This window comes from Emys orbicularis, chromosome 4 (assembly GCF_028017835.1).
Source record: "Emys orbicularis isolate rEmyOrb1 chromosome 4, rEmyOrb1.hap1, whole genome shotgun sequence".
NCBI classification, from domain to species: domain Eukaryota; kingdom Metazoa; phylum Chordata; order Testudines; family Emydidae; genus Emys; species Emys orbicularis.
In genome coordinates, this window is record NC_088686.1 from 79,057,502 (window position 1) to 79,073,600 (window position 16,099).

The 16,099-nt window shown below is 43.1% G+C and overlaps 1 protein-coding gene across 2 annotated transcripts in view; it reads right to left on the reverse strand.

Moving 5' to 3' along the window:
* The window catches only part of TTC17 (tetratricopeptide repeat domain 17), an 88,104-nt gene that overhangs the window by 68,395 nt on the left and 3,610 nt on the right, over nt 1-16,099 (reverse strand). For both annotated transcript variants that reach the window (XM_065403195.1, XM_065403196.1), the window contains exons 2-6: nt 5,304-5,393; nt 3,800-3,969; nt 2,572-2,683; nt 1,626-1,757; nt 758-867 (exon numbers count right to left, since the gene is read on the reverse strand). In XM_065403195.1, the coding sequence (XP_065259267.1) occupies nt 758-867; nt 1,626-1,757; nt 2,572-2,683; nt 3,800-3,969; nt 5,304-5,393 (614 nt within the window). The remainder of the gene's footprint in view (nt 1-757; nt 868-1,625; nt 1,758-2,571; nt 2,684-3,799; nt 3,970-5,303; nt 5,394-16,099) is intronic.

A 16,099-nucleotide genomic window follows, 5' to 3' on the forward strand; every position in this document is an offset into this window, starting at 1 on the left:
AATGCACCTTATAGGTAGTGTCTACCCTCTCTTGTACTGCTGTCCCAGGTTAACCTTTTCTAAATGGTGTTTTCCTGGAAAGCCACTGGATTTTGAAAATTGATGTTTGAAGAGTGGCTTTAAATGGATATTAATATTGTTGGTGGCACTTTCCTGATCACTGTGTACTTTCCTGATACAGCAGAACGCTACGCATTCATCTAGGGGGACGATCACAGATTTAGTAGCCAGAGAATAACCCTTCCCACCAGACTAGAGAATCTCCAGGGACACTACTGGAGCCCTAAAATTGCAACAGCCACCGTTGTTCCTGTGTTCCCAATCTGACAAGACTCCATTACAAGATGTGCCTCGACACAAGTAGCTTAGTGCTGGTTATGTTCACATCTCATTGTACCAACTGTTCTGCAGCATATTTCATACCTTCTCTACAGAATTTGGTCAATAAATTTCTACTAAAAAGCAGCAAGATTGTCATTCTTTTGGTACTGTCAGGTTTGTGGATTACTGAAGTGAAAGACTGCACAATTCTAATGTAAATTTAATAAAATTTTCAGTCTTTACCTCCTGGCTATTTCTCGCTCTTAAGAACTATTTAAAAATATAGCTGCCTAATAATGGAACTCTGGCAGTCTCTATTCAGTAGACTCTATCATCTATTTCTTCGGATACAATTTTCAGTAACTAAAAAAATGGTGTACTGTTTAGGATAAACAGAAAGCAGACTGGAAAAGGAACCTGTAACAGCTGCTCTCACCTTGAGGAGAAGTGGAGAGCCCGCATGGCACACTCAACTACCTGATATGGCTCATTCTTTATTCGCCAATAAAATGAGGCCATATTATACAGCACCCAGGAAGAAGAGTTCTGTAAGAAAACACATGACTGTAACAACTGTAACAATCCAAGAGTCATGGTATAAACCAACAGGCTGACTAGACTTTCCAATTGGTATGGGAGGCAAAATTAAACTCTGAACATGCCTTCAGTTATGCCTCTCCTTCTGCAACAATGCCCTTTAATAGGAGCTGGGAGCATTAAAGGGAGAATGAATCAGCATATAAATACATCAAGGATATATGAACCCCAACATTAACTTTCACAAGGGTGCCTGAAGTGACCATTTAAGCACCAACATTTTTATTTTAAGCTGAATAAGGAGTGTGCACAGCAGTATAGTGCAGAAAAATCTTTGCAAAAATGGCCATTCAGTTCCATTGTTTTCTTTTTGATGCCTTTGCTCTTTAATTATTTGGGTTCTATTTCAAATGTTCAGGCTGTTAAGTGGTGGCTGTTTATTTTCTGTGGTTTGATGAGCTACATCTCACCAGTTACTAAAGCTGAACTTTAAATCATGTCCATTTACTTCTCTGGCTGCTGATCCTCACTGCAGTGAAAGACATGGCATCCCGTGATGTGTTGACTTTCCAGGGGAAAACACTGAAGTGCTGCCCCATGTACCAGGGATCTCAACATTTCTTGGCACTTGCACATAATGAATAGTATGTGGACAGACAGTACCTATAGTGTTGTATTCCACAAATACCTTGTATATTCAGCAACACAAGAGCTTCTTGAGGATGTTATTGTGCATGCCACAACTATGGGGGTCCCTACTGTCATACCTTCATTAGACCTTCATAAATATGATGACCTATGTCTTCTATACTTCTTCCTAAACGTCGGGATAAGTAAATGGAGATAGGATCTTCTTTAGGTAATAAGGGTGCGGAAAGATTAATTCTCTCTTGAACACCCTAGATTGAGGGAAGAGAACATACAACTTTCAGTAGACATTTATTATTGAGGCTACAAGAGTACAATACAGAAGATTTCAGGAAAATTTACAAAATAATACTTTATGCTCCTGTAGCATCTTCCACCCAAGTATCTCAAAGTTTGTCAAGTTTCTTAAGCTTCATCCTTGAGACACAAGCATTATACTCACTCTTTTACAGATGGGAAAACATCAGAATGATATTAATGCAAACACATCCAAAAGCAGCCTCTCATCCTGGATTCTTTGGGGTCCCCCCCCCCACCCCAATTTGAGATAACTAGGATTTTATTTTCTGTGGTACTGAATACTGGCAGCTCCCATTAATTTCAGCTGTGGGTGCTGAGTATCTCTAGAACATCAGACTTAAAGAGTGTCAGGGGAGGCACTGCAAAAGTTAATGCACAAAAGGAGTGAGTGATTGCTTTTGAAAATTATTGAAAATAATTCAGGACCCACACAGGCATAGAACTGAGAAACCCTGGTTCCTACTTCAAATGCAAGAATATCCTCTCTCTCGGAAGTAACAGAAACCTTTTATTAAAACCACTTCTTTTAAAAAAATAATCATCAAGAAATAGACACTAAGGCCAGGTCTACACTAGAAACTTTTTCCACTATGGTAATGTTGCTTAGAGGTCTGATTTTTATACAAATTTTCTATACCAGCACAAGCACTCTTTTGCTGGTACAGGCTGCATTTAGATTTGGAAGGTTTCCCAAAAGCTATAACAGCAAACCTCTTCAAACCATCAGGCAACAGGAGGAGAAACACCTTGCAATTGCCTACTTACCCGTAAGTGCTGAAAAGCATGAATGCTGTATGGAAGATCTAGAATTTTTGTACAGTCTGGTTGTTCTAGATCGGGAGGTACAGGAGACTGTGTGTCTATATAGTCTTCAGGGCTAAAACCAGAAAGCAACATATCAAACTCAGTGCTTACAAGTGCTTTAATACATAAAGTTCACGAGAGGCTTTAGTGAAATAGAGTTAGTCAAAAGTGCCAACATTTTGTGCTAAACTGACCACTACTTCAAACACAGATGCTAATTTTTTTAAGCTAGTTAGCACCCCTGAAGCACTCTCTCAGATTTATGAGTCAGTACAAGGGATAACAGTACTTCACTTTCAGAGCAAAGCCCAAAATCAGTGAATTGTTAGCTGCCTTAGAAGAGACAGATTGATAGTTAGAAAGATACTAGTTGGGAGATTTTGGTAATACATGTTGAGGAACATCTGTCCAACCAGTGTGTTTCTGTTGTAATTATTCTTCCCTCTACAAGGCAGATAGCAATACATTCTGACCAGAGAAGTCTTTTAGATTGTGATATACAAATATTATGAACATTGAAGAGAAACCTGTAGAATCTGGAAATGGGGCTAGTCATCTCAGATCTAGGGAGAGGAAGTTTTAAATAAAGTAACCCTTCTCCACCCCTCAAGTACACACATGGCAAGACAGGAAGATCAGCCCTGAAGATCACCTCAACCAAAAAAGTTGAGCTTCACACGGACTATTCATATTCCTTTGATCTTCTAAGCATTGCGGTTAAGTAGCATTTGATTCATTAGCTTTCTACTTCTGGAGATGCAACTTCAAATCTGTCTTGAGTTAAAAATGAACCAGGTGGTTTCAGTCTGCTCCACACTAGAGGAAGTTTATCCACTTCAAAAAAACCACCACCGTGTAGCTCGATTCACATGACTGACAGTCACTGCTCAGGAGAAATCCTGGTTAGGAACATTACTGTCTTTATAGATCATCATAGACGAAAGCCCCAAAATGCAACACTACAGGTCAGGACTGAAGTGCATTAGTTTGGGGAGGAAAGCAGTACTCCTCCACATACAGTGAAATCCCCTCCAACGGTAACACACAATAAAAACAGTTGCCATCCAAGGGAACTATCATCTGACAATTTCTTAAAAATTCTCTATATGAACTTTTTTTGATCTCACGCTCAGGTATTAATTTTCATTTTGTAAAACCTTATTAAAGTACAAGAGTTTCATCTCATTACCTGATATCTTTGCTCTCTAAGGTGATGTATGTGCCATCATACAGATCCAGGTCCCCCAAGGGCACCTTTGCTTTAATGCAGTCTGGATCCTCTTTATTATGCCTTTGTTCCAGCCCTGTGTCTCTGTCTTCATTCTCCTCTATATGAATCTTTTGAGCAACTAACTGTTTCTATAGGAATAAGAGAAAAAGAGTTTATTTCCTTAATATATGCATGTTTCTATATCCCTACTGACAGGACACTTGCCCAAGCCAAGTTTCTTTCTTACCAAAGCAGCCCATCCAAACCACCAACAGCACCACCACCTAAACAGGTCTCCCTTCAGAAATCAGAGACATTTTCCCTGATTTCAGAGTGTCTTTTACAGATATTTTGATTTAGCCAAGATATATATATATATCTATTATATATCTATATATATCTATACACACACACACACACACACACACACACACACACACGCTTACAGGGGAAAAAAAAGTATAAACTGACCAGATCCTCCTTTATTTCTCTCATTGTCCCTAAAGAATGACCAAATACCACTCAAAATTCACTGTAGATAAATTTACAAACAGAAAGAGGAAACACTACAATATGAAGTGTAGACTCCTTGTGACAGGGTGTACCACGCCTTTGCAATTCCATACAGGAGGGCCCACTGCTCTGCTGCACCCTGCCCCAGGAAACAGTTAGTTGAGAGGAAAAGAGCAGCCATTTTCAAAACCAGTGAGATCTGATCCTCCAGCAGTCAGAAGGGTGTGGGACTAGCAACAGCCAATCAATGGCCAGCAGGCCAAAATAAAAGGAGCTGCCTGCAGCCAGCAAGTCAGTTCCCAGGTGGAGCCAGAGGAGTAAGGAGGGACACTCCCTAGGATGCAGCCAGAGGAACAAGGCCAGGCCTGGACTCAATCAGTGGCAGATGAAACCCGGTTGATTCAATTCCAGAGACGGAATTTAACCCAGAAAGGGTCAGAATTTATTTTGCTTATAAATTGGCCCAGAAGGGCATGGAACAGTTTCTATTTTTGAGTTCATTATGCCATGGAAGGTGTTTTGAATTATGTGACCTGGCCAGAGGGCCGAGTCACGGAAGACTCACAGAGGCAAGCTGACAGTCTGCAGCTAAGCCAATTTAGAACTCCAAGCAATGCTTCTCTATAGCAGCCTGTGGAATTCATTACACCAGGCAGCAGAATCAAATAATTTAGCAGGAATATTTTTTAAAAAGCTAATGTAGGTTTTATGGATAATGTTATGAATATTAACAATATATTTAGCAATGCAGCCCAGGACAATATCACCAGATTTATCAGCCTTCCAGCAGAAAAAAGCCTATAAAGGCAGGGAAGAATTCCTTATTCTTCCACTGAAACAGCACTGCACACTCAGACACGTGAATTACGTTCCCTGCTCACACCTCTATCCCTAGTTGGCATTTGCACAGCCTTTTTCACCAAAGCACTTTACAAACAGTAACGTATTAATCCTCACAACACTGCATTACCTCCAGCTCTTTGAGGTAGTTCACTGTTGTTTCTTGTCTCATTAGTATCACCAAATCATGAGGATGCTTTAAGTTCATTGGCGAATCCACCTGCAAGACAGTTTAAAATGTAATTGTTTTAATCTGGAGAATGTTACAGCTTTGACAAATAGAGTTTTAAAAATAAAAATTAATATCATTTAACAAAGGCTCAAACCAGTTTTATGGAGCTGTTGAACTAATTTCAGAAGTTTTTATCTTGAGACATTGACAGTCTGAAGGGGCTCTGAGTTTACAATTCAGTTAAGGATTTATTTTCAACCCTGTTCAAATATCTTTAGGTGTACAGCTTCCACTAATGATAATGGCAAATGGATGATTAAACCCCTTATTTTATATGAATTTCTAAAACGTCCATTACTGTAGTACCAAGGACCTTAAATAGAGATTGCAGTGATCAGTTTTAAAACATTTCCATCATAAAATCCCTCTAAGTATACAACACAAAAGTAATGTAAGCTATCACCTTAACGTACCCATCTACTTTCAACCCTTTTCAAGAATTTACTTACTCAGAAGACTGGAAATAAATGAGCATAACACTGCACCAGGAAGTGTCAGATCAAGAGCAAAGCACACTCCAGAAGTTAAGGTTTTCAACCAAAAACATCCTGCCTCTGTCTCAATAGTTCATATGCAGGGACTGGTAGCTCAATATGTAGGGCTACACTGTGGGTAAGTCAAGTCACAGTCCATGACAGTGAAGTGCAGTAGGAGGCATTCAGCTAGCTGTGGAACTGCATACCAGAGTTGGAATGGTGTGATCCTTTCCTGATGCCAGTTTAGCTCTGCCACCTGGTGTGGAAGTGGCAGTGCCATAGTACCCCTCAGGTCCTTTGGACAAGTGTCTCACACTGCTCCTGGATCCAGACCCTCTCAGACTTTGCACTCAGGAAGTATAAGAACTGGAATTGGAGCTAGCCACAGCATGGGGAGCTCCTTGTGTCCTCCCCTAGCTCTACTTCACACACCACAGTGGGCCAACCAATCTGTAATTACTTACACATGCATGGGATTATCAATACATCCTTTTCTATACAAAGGTCCACAGAGGATATTGGCCTACTGTGACACTACACCCCATATTAGTCATAGTGATATGATTATGGCATAATTATGATGCATTTTGTATAAGATAGGTCATGTCAGGTGTCATTGGAAAAGTTAAGATAGTGATATTCAGTAAATCATTTGTGTGCATGTATCATTTTTGTATCTAAAGTTATGAATATTGACTATGTATCTGTATTTCAAATGTGCTTACACAAGCTAGCCTTTCAGATACAACAATGAAGAGGCTAGACAGTGTTGATGGCAAAGACAATGGGCTATGGAAGAGTTTAGCCTTCCCGTAAATGTTTCAGCTGGCCTGTAAGTAATGGCTGCTATGACTCAGCAAGGGCATGTGACCAGACCACATGATACTGAACTCCATTTTGGGTACCTGTGTTTTTCCACAAACTGGGCTGGGAACTGTTTTTGGAACGAATGGTTCCCGCCATATGTTAAAGCTGTATAAAAGGGTTTGTGTGTGAGAGACATCATCTAGGGGCCTCACTCCCCACTCAAGAGAACTCCTGGGAACATCTGAGAAACAAAGTCTGAATTGGGGGAAGTGCTGGTCCCAGGCTAAAAGGATTTCTAGCCTATGTATAGAAACCTGATGGACTGTTTGTATCATCACTAGGGCTACGTTTTAGTCACGGATATTTTTAGTAAAAGTCATGGACAGGTCATGGGCAGTAAACAAAAATTCACGGGCCAGTGACCTGTCCATGACTTTTACTAAAAACAACCCTGACTAAAACTGGAGGGGGGGGACAGGAGACTCGGGGGCGCCACAGGTGCTGGGGGAGGGGATGCATCCCAGAGAAGCACCACAGGTGCTGGGGAGGGGAAGCGCCGTGGGTGCTGGGGAGGGGAGGAAGTTGGTGGGGCTGGGGCAGGCTCCTTACCCAGCTCCTGGGAAGCGGGGCCCCAGCTCCCTAGAGCTCCATGTGCTGCCTCTGCTCCATCCCAAGCCCCGGTTCCGCAGCTCCCATTGGCTGGGAACCGCGGCCAATTGGGAGCTGCGGGGGCGGTGCCTGGCTGCCGGCAGAGGCAACATGGGGAGCTAAGGGAGAGGAGGCCCCCCAGGTAAGCACTGGCCCCAACCCCAAGCCTTAACCCCCCCCCCCCACCCAAACTCCTGCTGATAGGGGGTGGGGGGACCCCAAGGCTGCTCTGGCAGCAGCCAGTGCGACTGACCCGGGGACTGCCCGAGTGCTCACGCAGCTCCTGGGCCAGCCACACAGGGCTGCTCAGAAGTCATGGAAAGTCACAGAATCCATGACTTCCGTGACAAACATGGAGCCTTAAATCATCACCCTGGGTGAGAAATTGCTTATTCACATCCAATCTATCCAGTATCTTAGGCTGTTTGCAGTTTTGTTTATTTGTTAGGTAATCTGCTTTGATCGCTTTGCTATCACTTATAATCACTTAAAGTCTATCTTTTGTCGTTAGTAAACTTGTTTTTTTGCTTTATCTAAACGAATGTGCCTTTAGGTGAAGTGTGTTGAGGAAAAATCTCAGCATGGTTAACACAGGCTTGTTGCATATCTTCCCCACATGGAGGCAGTGGCGTAGCCAGGGTTGCAGCAGAAGAGGAGCGGCGGAGAAAAAAGGCGCCGGTCCTTCGGTGGCATTTCGGCGGCCCTGCGCATGCGCCAAAATGCCGCCGAAAGACAGAGCGGCGCATGCGCAGGGCCACCCTGCTTCCCCATGCGGAGCGCTGTCCGGGGCACCGAGACCCCCGGCCACGCTCTCAGGGCTGGCCGCCCGGAGCGCCGGGAACCAGCCCGCGGCCCCGTTCCGCCAGCCGCCGGGAGCCAGCCTGCGGCTGCGGAGCACCAGGAGGCGGGAGCCAGCAGGCCAGCCCGCGGCCCCGTTCCGCCGGCCACCCGGAGCGCCGGGAGCCAGCCTGCGGCCCCGTTCCGCCGCTCGCCCGGAGCGCCGGGAGCCAGCCCGCGGCCCCGTTCCGCCGGCGCCACTTTTGGGGAATGTGGTCAGGGGAAGCGGCCGCTTCCCCTGAACCCCGCTAGCTACACTACTGCATGGAGGGGAGACTGAACTATTTATGAGCTTACATGGTACAGATCCCTGTGCAGTGCAAGATGGTATAATTCTGGGTTTATCCTCCAGCAGTGGGGTGCATACCTGGGGAGCTGGGAAATTTTCTGCTATCTGCTGTTTGCACTCAGGTAGCTCAGTTTGGGTGAGTGGCGCCACCTGCTGTTGTGCTGGATGATAACAGGGCCTGGTGAGGCTGGCTGTAAATGTCCCACAAAGCACTGTGAGCAGGGCCAGCCCAGCTGGGTCATTAGAGGGGTACAACAGTTCCCATGGCTCCCAAACTGCATCCCGGGGTGACAACCCATCACACCTATTACCAATGCCAGCTAGCAGCTGCTCCTTTAGCACAAATGAATAAAGTCTGCACTGTGGATTTGAAGGTTCCAGGTTTAAACCTTGATGATTATCCATTGGGGGGGGGGGGGGGGGAGTGCCACAGAGGGTCCATTATAGAATAGAAAAGGCCTAGAAAATTCCATACCAAGAAACGTTAAGAATATTGTTAGGGTTACAAAATCAAGTTCAATTGTGACAATCTTTAGTTATTTGATCACATATTGATTCTCCCCCACAGAGCCCTCCTCATTCAGCACACAAGCCAGTATTACATAGTGAATGAGGTGGCTGTCCTTAAGACCTTTACGTCATTTGCAGACATTTGAATGTGAGCAAATGAATGAGTGCCATACTGGTTGCAATCTATTTTAAAGTTTATTCTAGTGCCCAGCATAGTATCCAAGCCTTGTAATATTTTACTATATTATTCCTTTAAAATGAAAAGAGATTGTTGCTCAGAAGAACTTGAATACCCCTCCCCCCCTCCAATAAATATAACCAAGCAGTAACATCCTTGAGTTTACTCAGCCATCTCCACCTGCCAGGAAACTACATCAAGTTTGGTAATGGCACATTTCCCACTCTCCAGCATTTTCACCTTAAGTATCAGAGTCTGTAGTTTACATACAGAGGTAGAGTTTGGTTTTCTGAGAACAATCATTACAAATACGCTACATCAGTATAAATAATGAGGAATATGATCAAATACGTTTTTTGACCTTTTTTAAAGAATGCTGTAGAGCCTGAATTTAGCAAACCATGAAATGGAACATTTTTTTCCTGAGTAAGACTTTGACTTTCTCCTCTTAAATTTCATACCTTAGGTTCCATATTCAAGTGTTTCATATGTTCAAAGCTTCCAGTTTCAGAGGACTCAGAGATGGCATTTACCCTAGCATGATCTGACAAACTAAGGGGTCTCCATGTTATAATACAATTGCTACGAAGGACTGATGTCTACTGAAGAATCTGAATGCAGATGATCTCTAAGTAGTATAGGTTTGTGATGAAACTCTGGATCCAACATACTCAAAGTGTTCCTCTTTTGCAGCCTATATAAAAGTTCTTTGAATATGGCATATTAACCTCTCTCTACTACAGTTTACCTAATTGCAAAATGGAGATATACCAGGACTTCCCCATCCTTTGCAAAGAGCATTGAGATCCACAGAAGAAGTGTGCCATATCACATTAAACAAAGCAGCATTCTTAACTGAACAATTACCAACCAAATGTTTTATGGCATTCCACACCCCAAAATTTATGAAGACATGATTACAAGTTAGAAAATCATACTACCAACTGATCTTTGGAGACTATATCCTATATTTGGGGGGAGGAAGGGAAGGCGATGGGAAGTCTTTTCCAAATCTATCTTCCATGACATTTTGCATTTAAACAGCTGCAATCTTGCTCCTCAAATCATTCAAAAAGCTACCAAAATAGTCTTCCTGGCTCATGACCCTCTCCTTTCATCGTTTTCTCTACTCTCACACCACACCCACAATCCTTTTTCCAGTGTAAACACAAGTTGATCATTTACACTTCTAAGGTCTTCTACAGCTTAGCCCTGCCCTTTCTAGCTGATCTACTAACCTATAGGAATGCTGAGTCTATTGCCCACATTAAAAGCCATATACCTAATTCATGATAAACTGTAATAGAGCTAAAGCAATGGATTCTACGATAGGGCTGTCTAGGTCATCCTCTCACCCATCAGCTTTGTGTCTCCCAGCAAGCATGCACACTGATCCTCTCTAGTAATCAGTCTATGGGCAGGCCTCTATTTGTCTTATGGGGGTAAGTTCCAAGGATCTTGTAACAATCCCATAGCATATGAAATGGTTTCTATGAGATGCTTGGCAGTAAAGAGCAGTGGCCTCTTGTTTGCTGCGGTGGTTGTCCCAACACACAGTTTCTGAAGCATATCTTCCCCTTGATAATGGTTCTCTTCTTTCCCATTAACTAATACATTTCCTTACCCAAAGCAGCATGTGCGGTGCTAGCAATATTCTGAGAAAGAGATCCATTTTATCCATGTAGGTCTCGTTCCCACAATCACATACCATTCACACTCCAAGTGCTGTGTGTTTAAGCCTATGCCTTTGCTTGTAAACCAAAATAATTCACACAAAGGTATCTGCAAAACTGAGTGTTGAAAGTCTAGAGCTGCATGACTGAAGAGATCATTTAGGCCCTGCCTACATGGGACAAGCAATGTTCAAACAATAGCAAGGTTATTGTAGGGGGGTTGTAGTATTGCTATCCTACCTCTGCACTGTTGCTGGTGGCGGCACTGCCTTCAGAGCTGGGCAGCTGGAGAGTGGTGGCTGTTGGCCAGGACCCCAGCTCTGAAGGCAGAGCCACCACCAGCAGCAGCGCAAAAGTAAGGATGGCATGGTAGGGTATTGCCACCCCCACTTTGGCACAGCTGCCTGCAGAGCTGAGCCCTCAGTCAGCAGCTGTCGCTCTCTGGCTGCCCCGCTCTAAAGGCAGCAGCGAAGAAGAGTGGCATGGTATGGTTTTGCCACCCTTACTTCGCTCCGCCAGCAGCAGCGCAACTGTCTTCAGAGCTGTGCACCCAGCCAACAGCCGCCGCTCTCTGGCCGCCCCACTCTGAAGGCAGCGCAGAAGTAAGGGTGGCAACATTGCAACCCCCCTGCAACTCCCTTTTAGTTCACGACCCCCAATTTGAGAAATGCTGGTCTCCCCCATGAAATCTGCACAGTATAAGGTAAAAGCACACAAAAGACCAGATTTCACGGGAGGCGGCCAGATTTCACGGTCCATGATGCGTTTTTCATGGCCGTGAATTTGGTAGGGCCCTACTTATAAGGGTACAGAACGCAACATCTTGCAAAAAGACTTGTGTTTCTATATTGTCTCCACTTTCAGCTCCTGATGCAGTGAGTAACCTGTAGTCCAATTTGCAGAGAAATGTGTGGATCACTGTGCAAAGTGAAGGTCAGGGATGGTGTTACTTGTCACTGTTGCTTATTTAAGATTAGTGACTAACCTAATAAGACCCAGAGGCTTCATATTATCTTCCCATCACCATCACTTAAGCCTTGCCTACACATAGTTGGGTTCGTCTACATTGCAATCATAGGGTACGACTGCAACATGAGTAGACATATCTGAGCTGGCTTTAATCTAGCTTGCTTGAGTCCCAGAGCAGTGAAGCTGCAGCAGCCCACATTTCAGCTTATGCTCTATAAGCCTGCCCAGAATCCTGGGTAATTACTCATGGGGCTAGTCTGTGTTGACACAAAAGCTGCTGTGGCTTCACTGCTCTGGGACCTGAGCTAGCTAGATTAAAGTTACCTCATGTGCGTTGGCTCAAGCTACAATCATGCCACATGACTGCAATATAGACATACCCTCACGCACCTGCACTTCAGATACTTAATCTCCACCTGGGCTACCTCTATAGCTCTGAATAAATCAAAACCTCAAGTTCAGTTCTCCCTTCCATAAAATTGTAACTATACTTTCTTTGTAAATACTAACCCTGACAACCACCTAAGTCAATTAAGTGCTATTACCACCAGGTTAAGACCTTAGTCACCAATCAGTGTTCGCCACTTCCCATTTACTTTGGCATTACTCAAACTGGCAATAAAATTGAGTCTGCTCCAAACCTGAGCCTCATGACTGTAAACAGGGAGTCTCCATGGCAGGTTAGAGTCCTCCGTGAACAGAAGACGGGAAGCTATGGGGGCACCAACGCCCAGAACACAGGCTCATAATTAAAGTAGGACCTGGGAGGCTAGAATAACCGTGAAAAATTGTGAAGCAGTAGCAAATGAACCCGAGAACTAGTGATTTGGAGAAAGTAATTAGATCATTCAACAGAATACTGCAGGATACCCTAGAATGTGAAAATCAGACAAGTGCCTACTACATGTGGCCTCACTTAAGCACTACACACAAAGCTGCACTGCCTAAGGGCTCCTACTGCCAACGTTTAAGAGAAAGAAAGAAAATAGCTGCAGAGGACAGCCCTATTGAAAATGTGTAGCCACCTGTCCTGCTCAATTAAATATTATTGTATTGAATAGTAACAATAATTATACAATTGATTGAATGACCAATTGCTCTGGTAACAAGACAGACTCACCTGAAAGAATTGTGGACCTAACTAAAAACCAGTAACGTTTTGGAAAATTAAAACAAAAAGAAAAAGATGCACTGGTAGGAATTTAGGTTTACACTCAATTTATTAAGTGTATTATCTACTGGTACCAAAGGAGTATGCTCTCATGTAGCATCTGGCACCACTCATGTGCTTCCACCACTGAAGTGGTAAATAGTCCCTCTGATATCTTGTTGCCATAGGCAGTGGAGGACTGTCTGTTGTGGTTCATTGATTACACTGCTCTACAGCCAAAATGCTTCTGAAATAAATGTAGTCAAACTTTACTAATTCTGGGTCACTGAGAATGAAAATGATGATTAAAATTGTTGATTGGCTCTAGTTTTCAAGATATGCTATTGGGTTCAGTATATACGACCCTTGACTTGGGAATGGCGGAGGATAAGTGAGTTATAAATGGAAGGGATCTCAATTTAAACCAGAAATGACTAAAATACATCTTTGACTGGATCTTTGAATAAATCTATGACTGGTTTTGGACAGTACTTGCTTTTTAGGCAAAACAATGAATGACGCAATCTGAAGCTGGCGTTGCGTCACACATGATATGAATTGCATAATGTTATTCCTAGAAGTCATGGATGATGCAATCATAACAAAGCTTACATCACTCTGCTGAACAAATTGCCCTATATCAGCTCTAGAAATCATACAGTGTCGTGCTCTCTTATTTGTCAGTGTTTGATTTTGCAAAGGGACACATTTCTGTTTAGCCAAAGTGAGCAGAGATGCCTCGTACTTGTGTGAACAGTGCAGATAACTTCTGCTATGTTTGTGGTGAAGTGACTTTTGCATCACAAAAGCGCAGTATAACCACTATGGTTAAGAAAGCCTATCATCTTTATTTTGGCTGCAAAATTGGAACTCAGGACAAGAGGTGGGCCCCACACATATGCTGCAACACTTGTGCAACAAATCTTCGCCAGTGGTTGAACAGGAAAAGGAAATCTATGCCTTTTGCAGTGCCAATAATTTGGAGAGAGCCAACAGATCATACCAGCAATTGTTACTTCTGCATGGCGCCTCCAGTTGGGAAAGGTGTGTCAAAGAAGAAAAAGTGGACTGTGCATTATCCAAACATTCCATCAGCTATATGCCCAGTACCCCACGGAGAAGGACTGCTGGTTCCTGATGCACCAGAATCATTCTCACTTGAGTCAGACGAGGAAGAGGAAGAGGATGAAACTTCTGGTCCTGAACCATCAATGTCACAGGACCCACATTTTCTCCCATCCTCCTCCTCTGAAGCACACCTCATAACACAAGGTGAACTGAATGACCTTGTCAGGGATTTGGAACTAACCAAGAGTAAGGCAGAGCTGTTGGGCTCCAGACTACAGCAGTGGAATCTCCTGGCAGGTGATGTTAGGGTTTCCATGTTCCGTGACCGTCAAAAGGATCTTGTCCCATTCTTCTTCATGGAAGGTGATCTTGTAGCCTGAAACAACATTGATGGTGTGATGGCAGCCCTCAACATCGTTCACGGTCCAGATGAGTGGAGACTGTTCATTGATTCATCGAAGACGAGTCTTAAAGCTGTTTTACTGCATAATGGCAATGTTTTGCCATCAATTCCAGTTGGTCATGCAGTCCATATGAAGGAAACCTATGACAACATGAAACAACTTTTGAGGTGCATAAACTATGACCAACATCAGTGGCAGCTTTGTGGCGATTTGAAGGTTGTTGCTCTCTTGCTTGGTCTGCAGACTGGATACAAAAAGTACTGCTGTTTCCTCTGCGAATGGGATAGTCGTGCAAGAGATTCCCACTACATCAAGAAAGATTGGCCACTCCGACAGTCATTGGAGCCTGGGAGGAAAAGTGTTCAGCATCCACCACTTGTTGAATCAAGGAAGATTTTGTTACCACCCTTACACATCAAGCTGGGTCTGATGAAGAACTTTGTCAGGGCCATTGACAAAACACAAGCAGCTTTCAAGTACCTCCGTGGAAAATTTCCAAGGTTAAGTGAAGCTAAGATAAAGGAAGGTGTCTTTGTTGGTCCTCAGATTTGTGAACTTCTTCGAGATGATGCATTTGACCATGCACTGCGTGGCAAGGAAAAGACGGCATGGAAAGCCTTCCAGTTAGTGGCAATAAATTTTCTCGGAAACAACAAGGCAGACAACTACAGGTTGTTGGTGGAAAACCTCCTCAAGGCATACAAAAGCCTTGGTTGCAACATGTCACTAAAGATACATTTTTTGCACACTCATCTAGATTTTTTTCCACCGAACTGCGGAGCAGTGAGCGACGAGCACGGCGAGCGATTTCACCAGGACATTGCAACAATGGAGAAACGCTATCAGGGCAAATGGAGCCCATCAATGCTTGCAGACTATTGCTGGACAGTGACAAGAGATGCTCCATTTAATGAATACAAGAGACAAGCCAAGAAGCGCCGAGTAGACACTGAATAGGACTAAACTATGTACAGAATAGTTTTTTGCCTTTTGTTTCATAATAAATTTTACTTATATAACCCTTTTGCTGATTTTTAAAGTGTTACATAAACAGGACAGGTGAAATATTATCATGTAAAGCAACCATAAACACATGAAAAGACCTAGGTTTACAATTTATGATTAAAACTCTACTATCTACACAATATACATAGACATCAAATGTAAAAACTTAAATATCTTAGAAACAGTAGCCAATCAGTTGTTTTGTCATATTTGAATTCAGCACATCAAAATACATAATAAATAGCACATTTTATCTCTGAAGCAGATGACTTCTCAAAAATTGTAGACCAGTGTTACAGCGCTAAGCTGTTACATGATCATATTTTGGTATTTGAAGAAAGGGCATTTACTGATGCAGCAATAAAACTAGACTATCTTTCAATCCACTTGGCAAGGGAAATAAGTTCAGTTGTTCTGTTTTTAACTTACGAAAACCCAAATTAATGAAAAATTAAAATTCAATGCAGACCTGCTGGGGTGAGAATGGAAACTCAATGACCACACACCAGCTATTAAGTTAGGATTTTGATGTAAATTAGAATGAGATTTCTATAATCATCTCCTTTGGGGTTAAGACAAAGGAACAAGTTCAGAGATGGGAAACAAATCAAGGTAATAAGGTTACTCTGCATAATAAACCATTCCAATGGGAAAGATACAAGATCTCCAGCTCCACATTA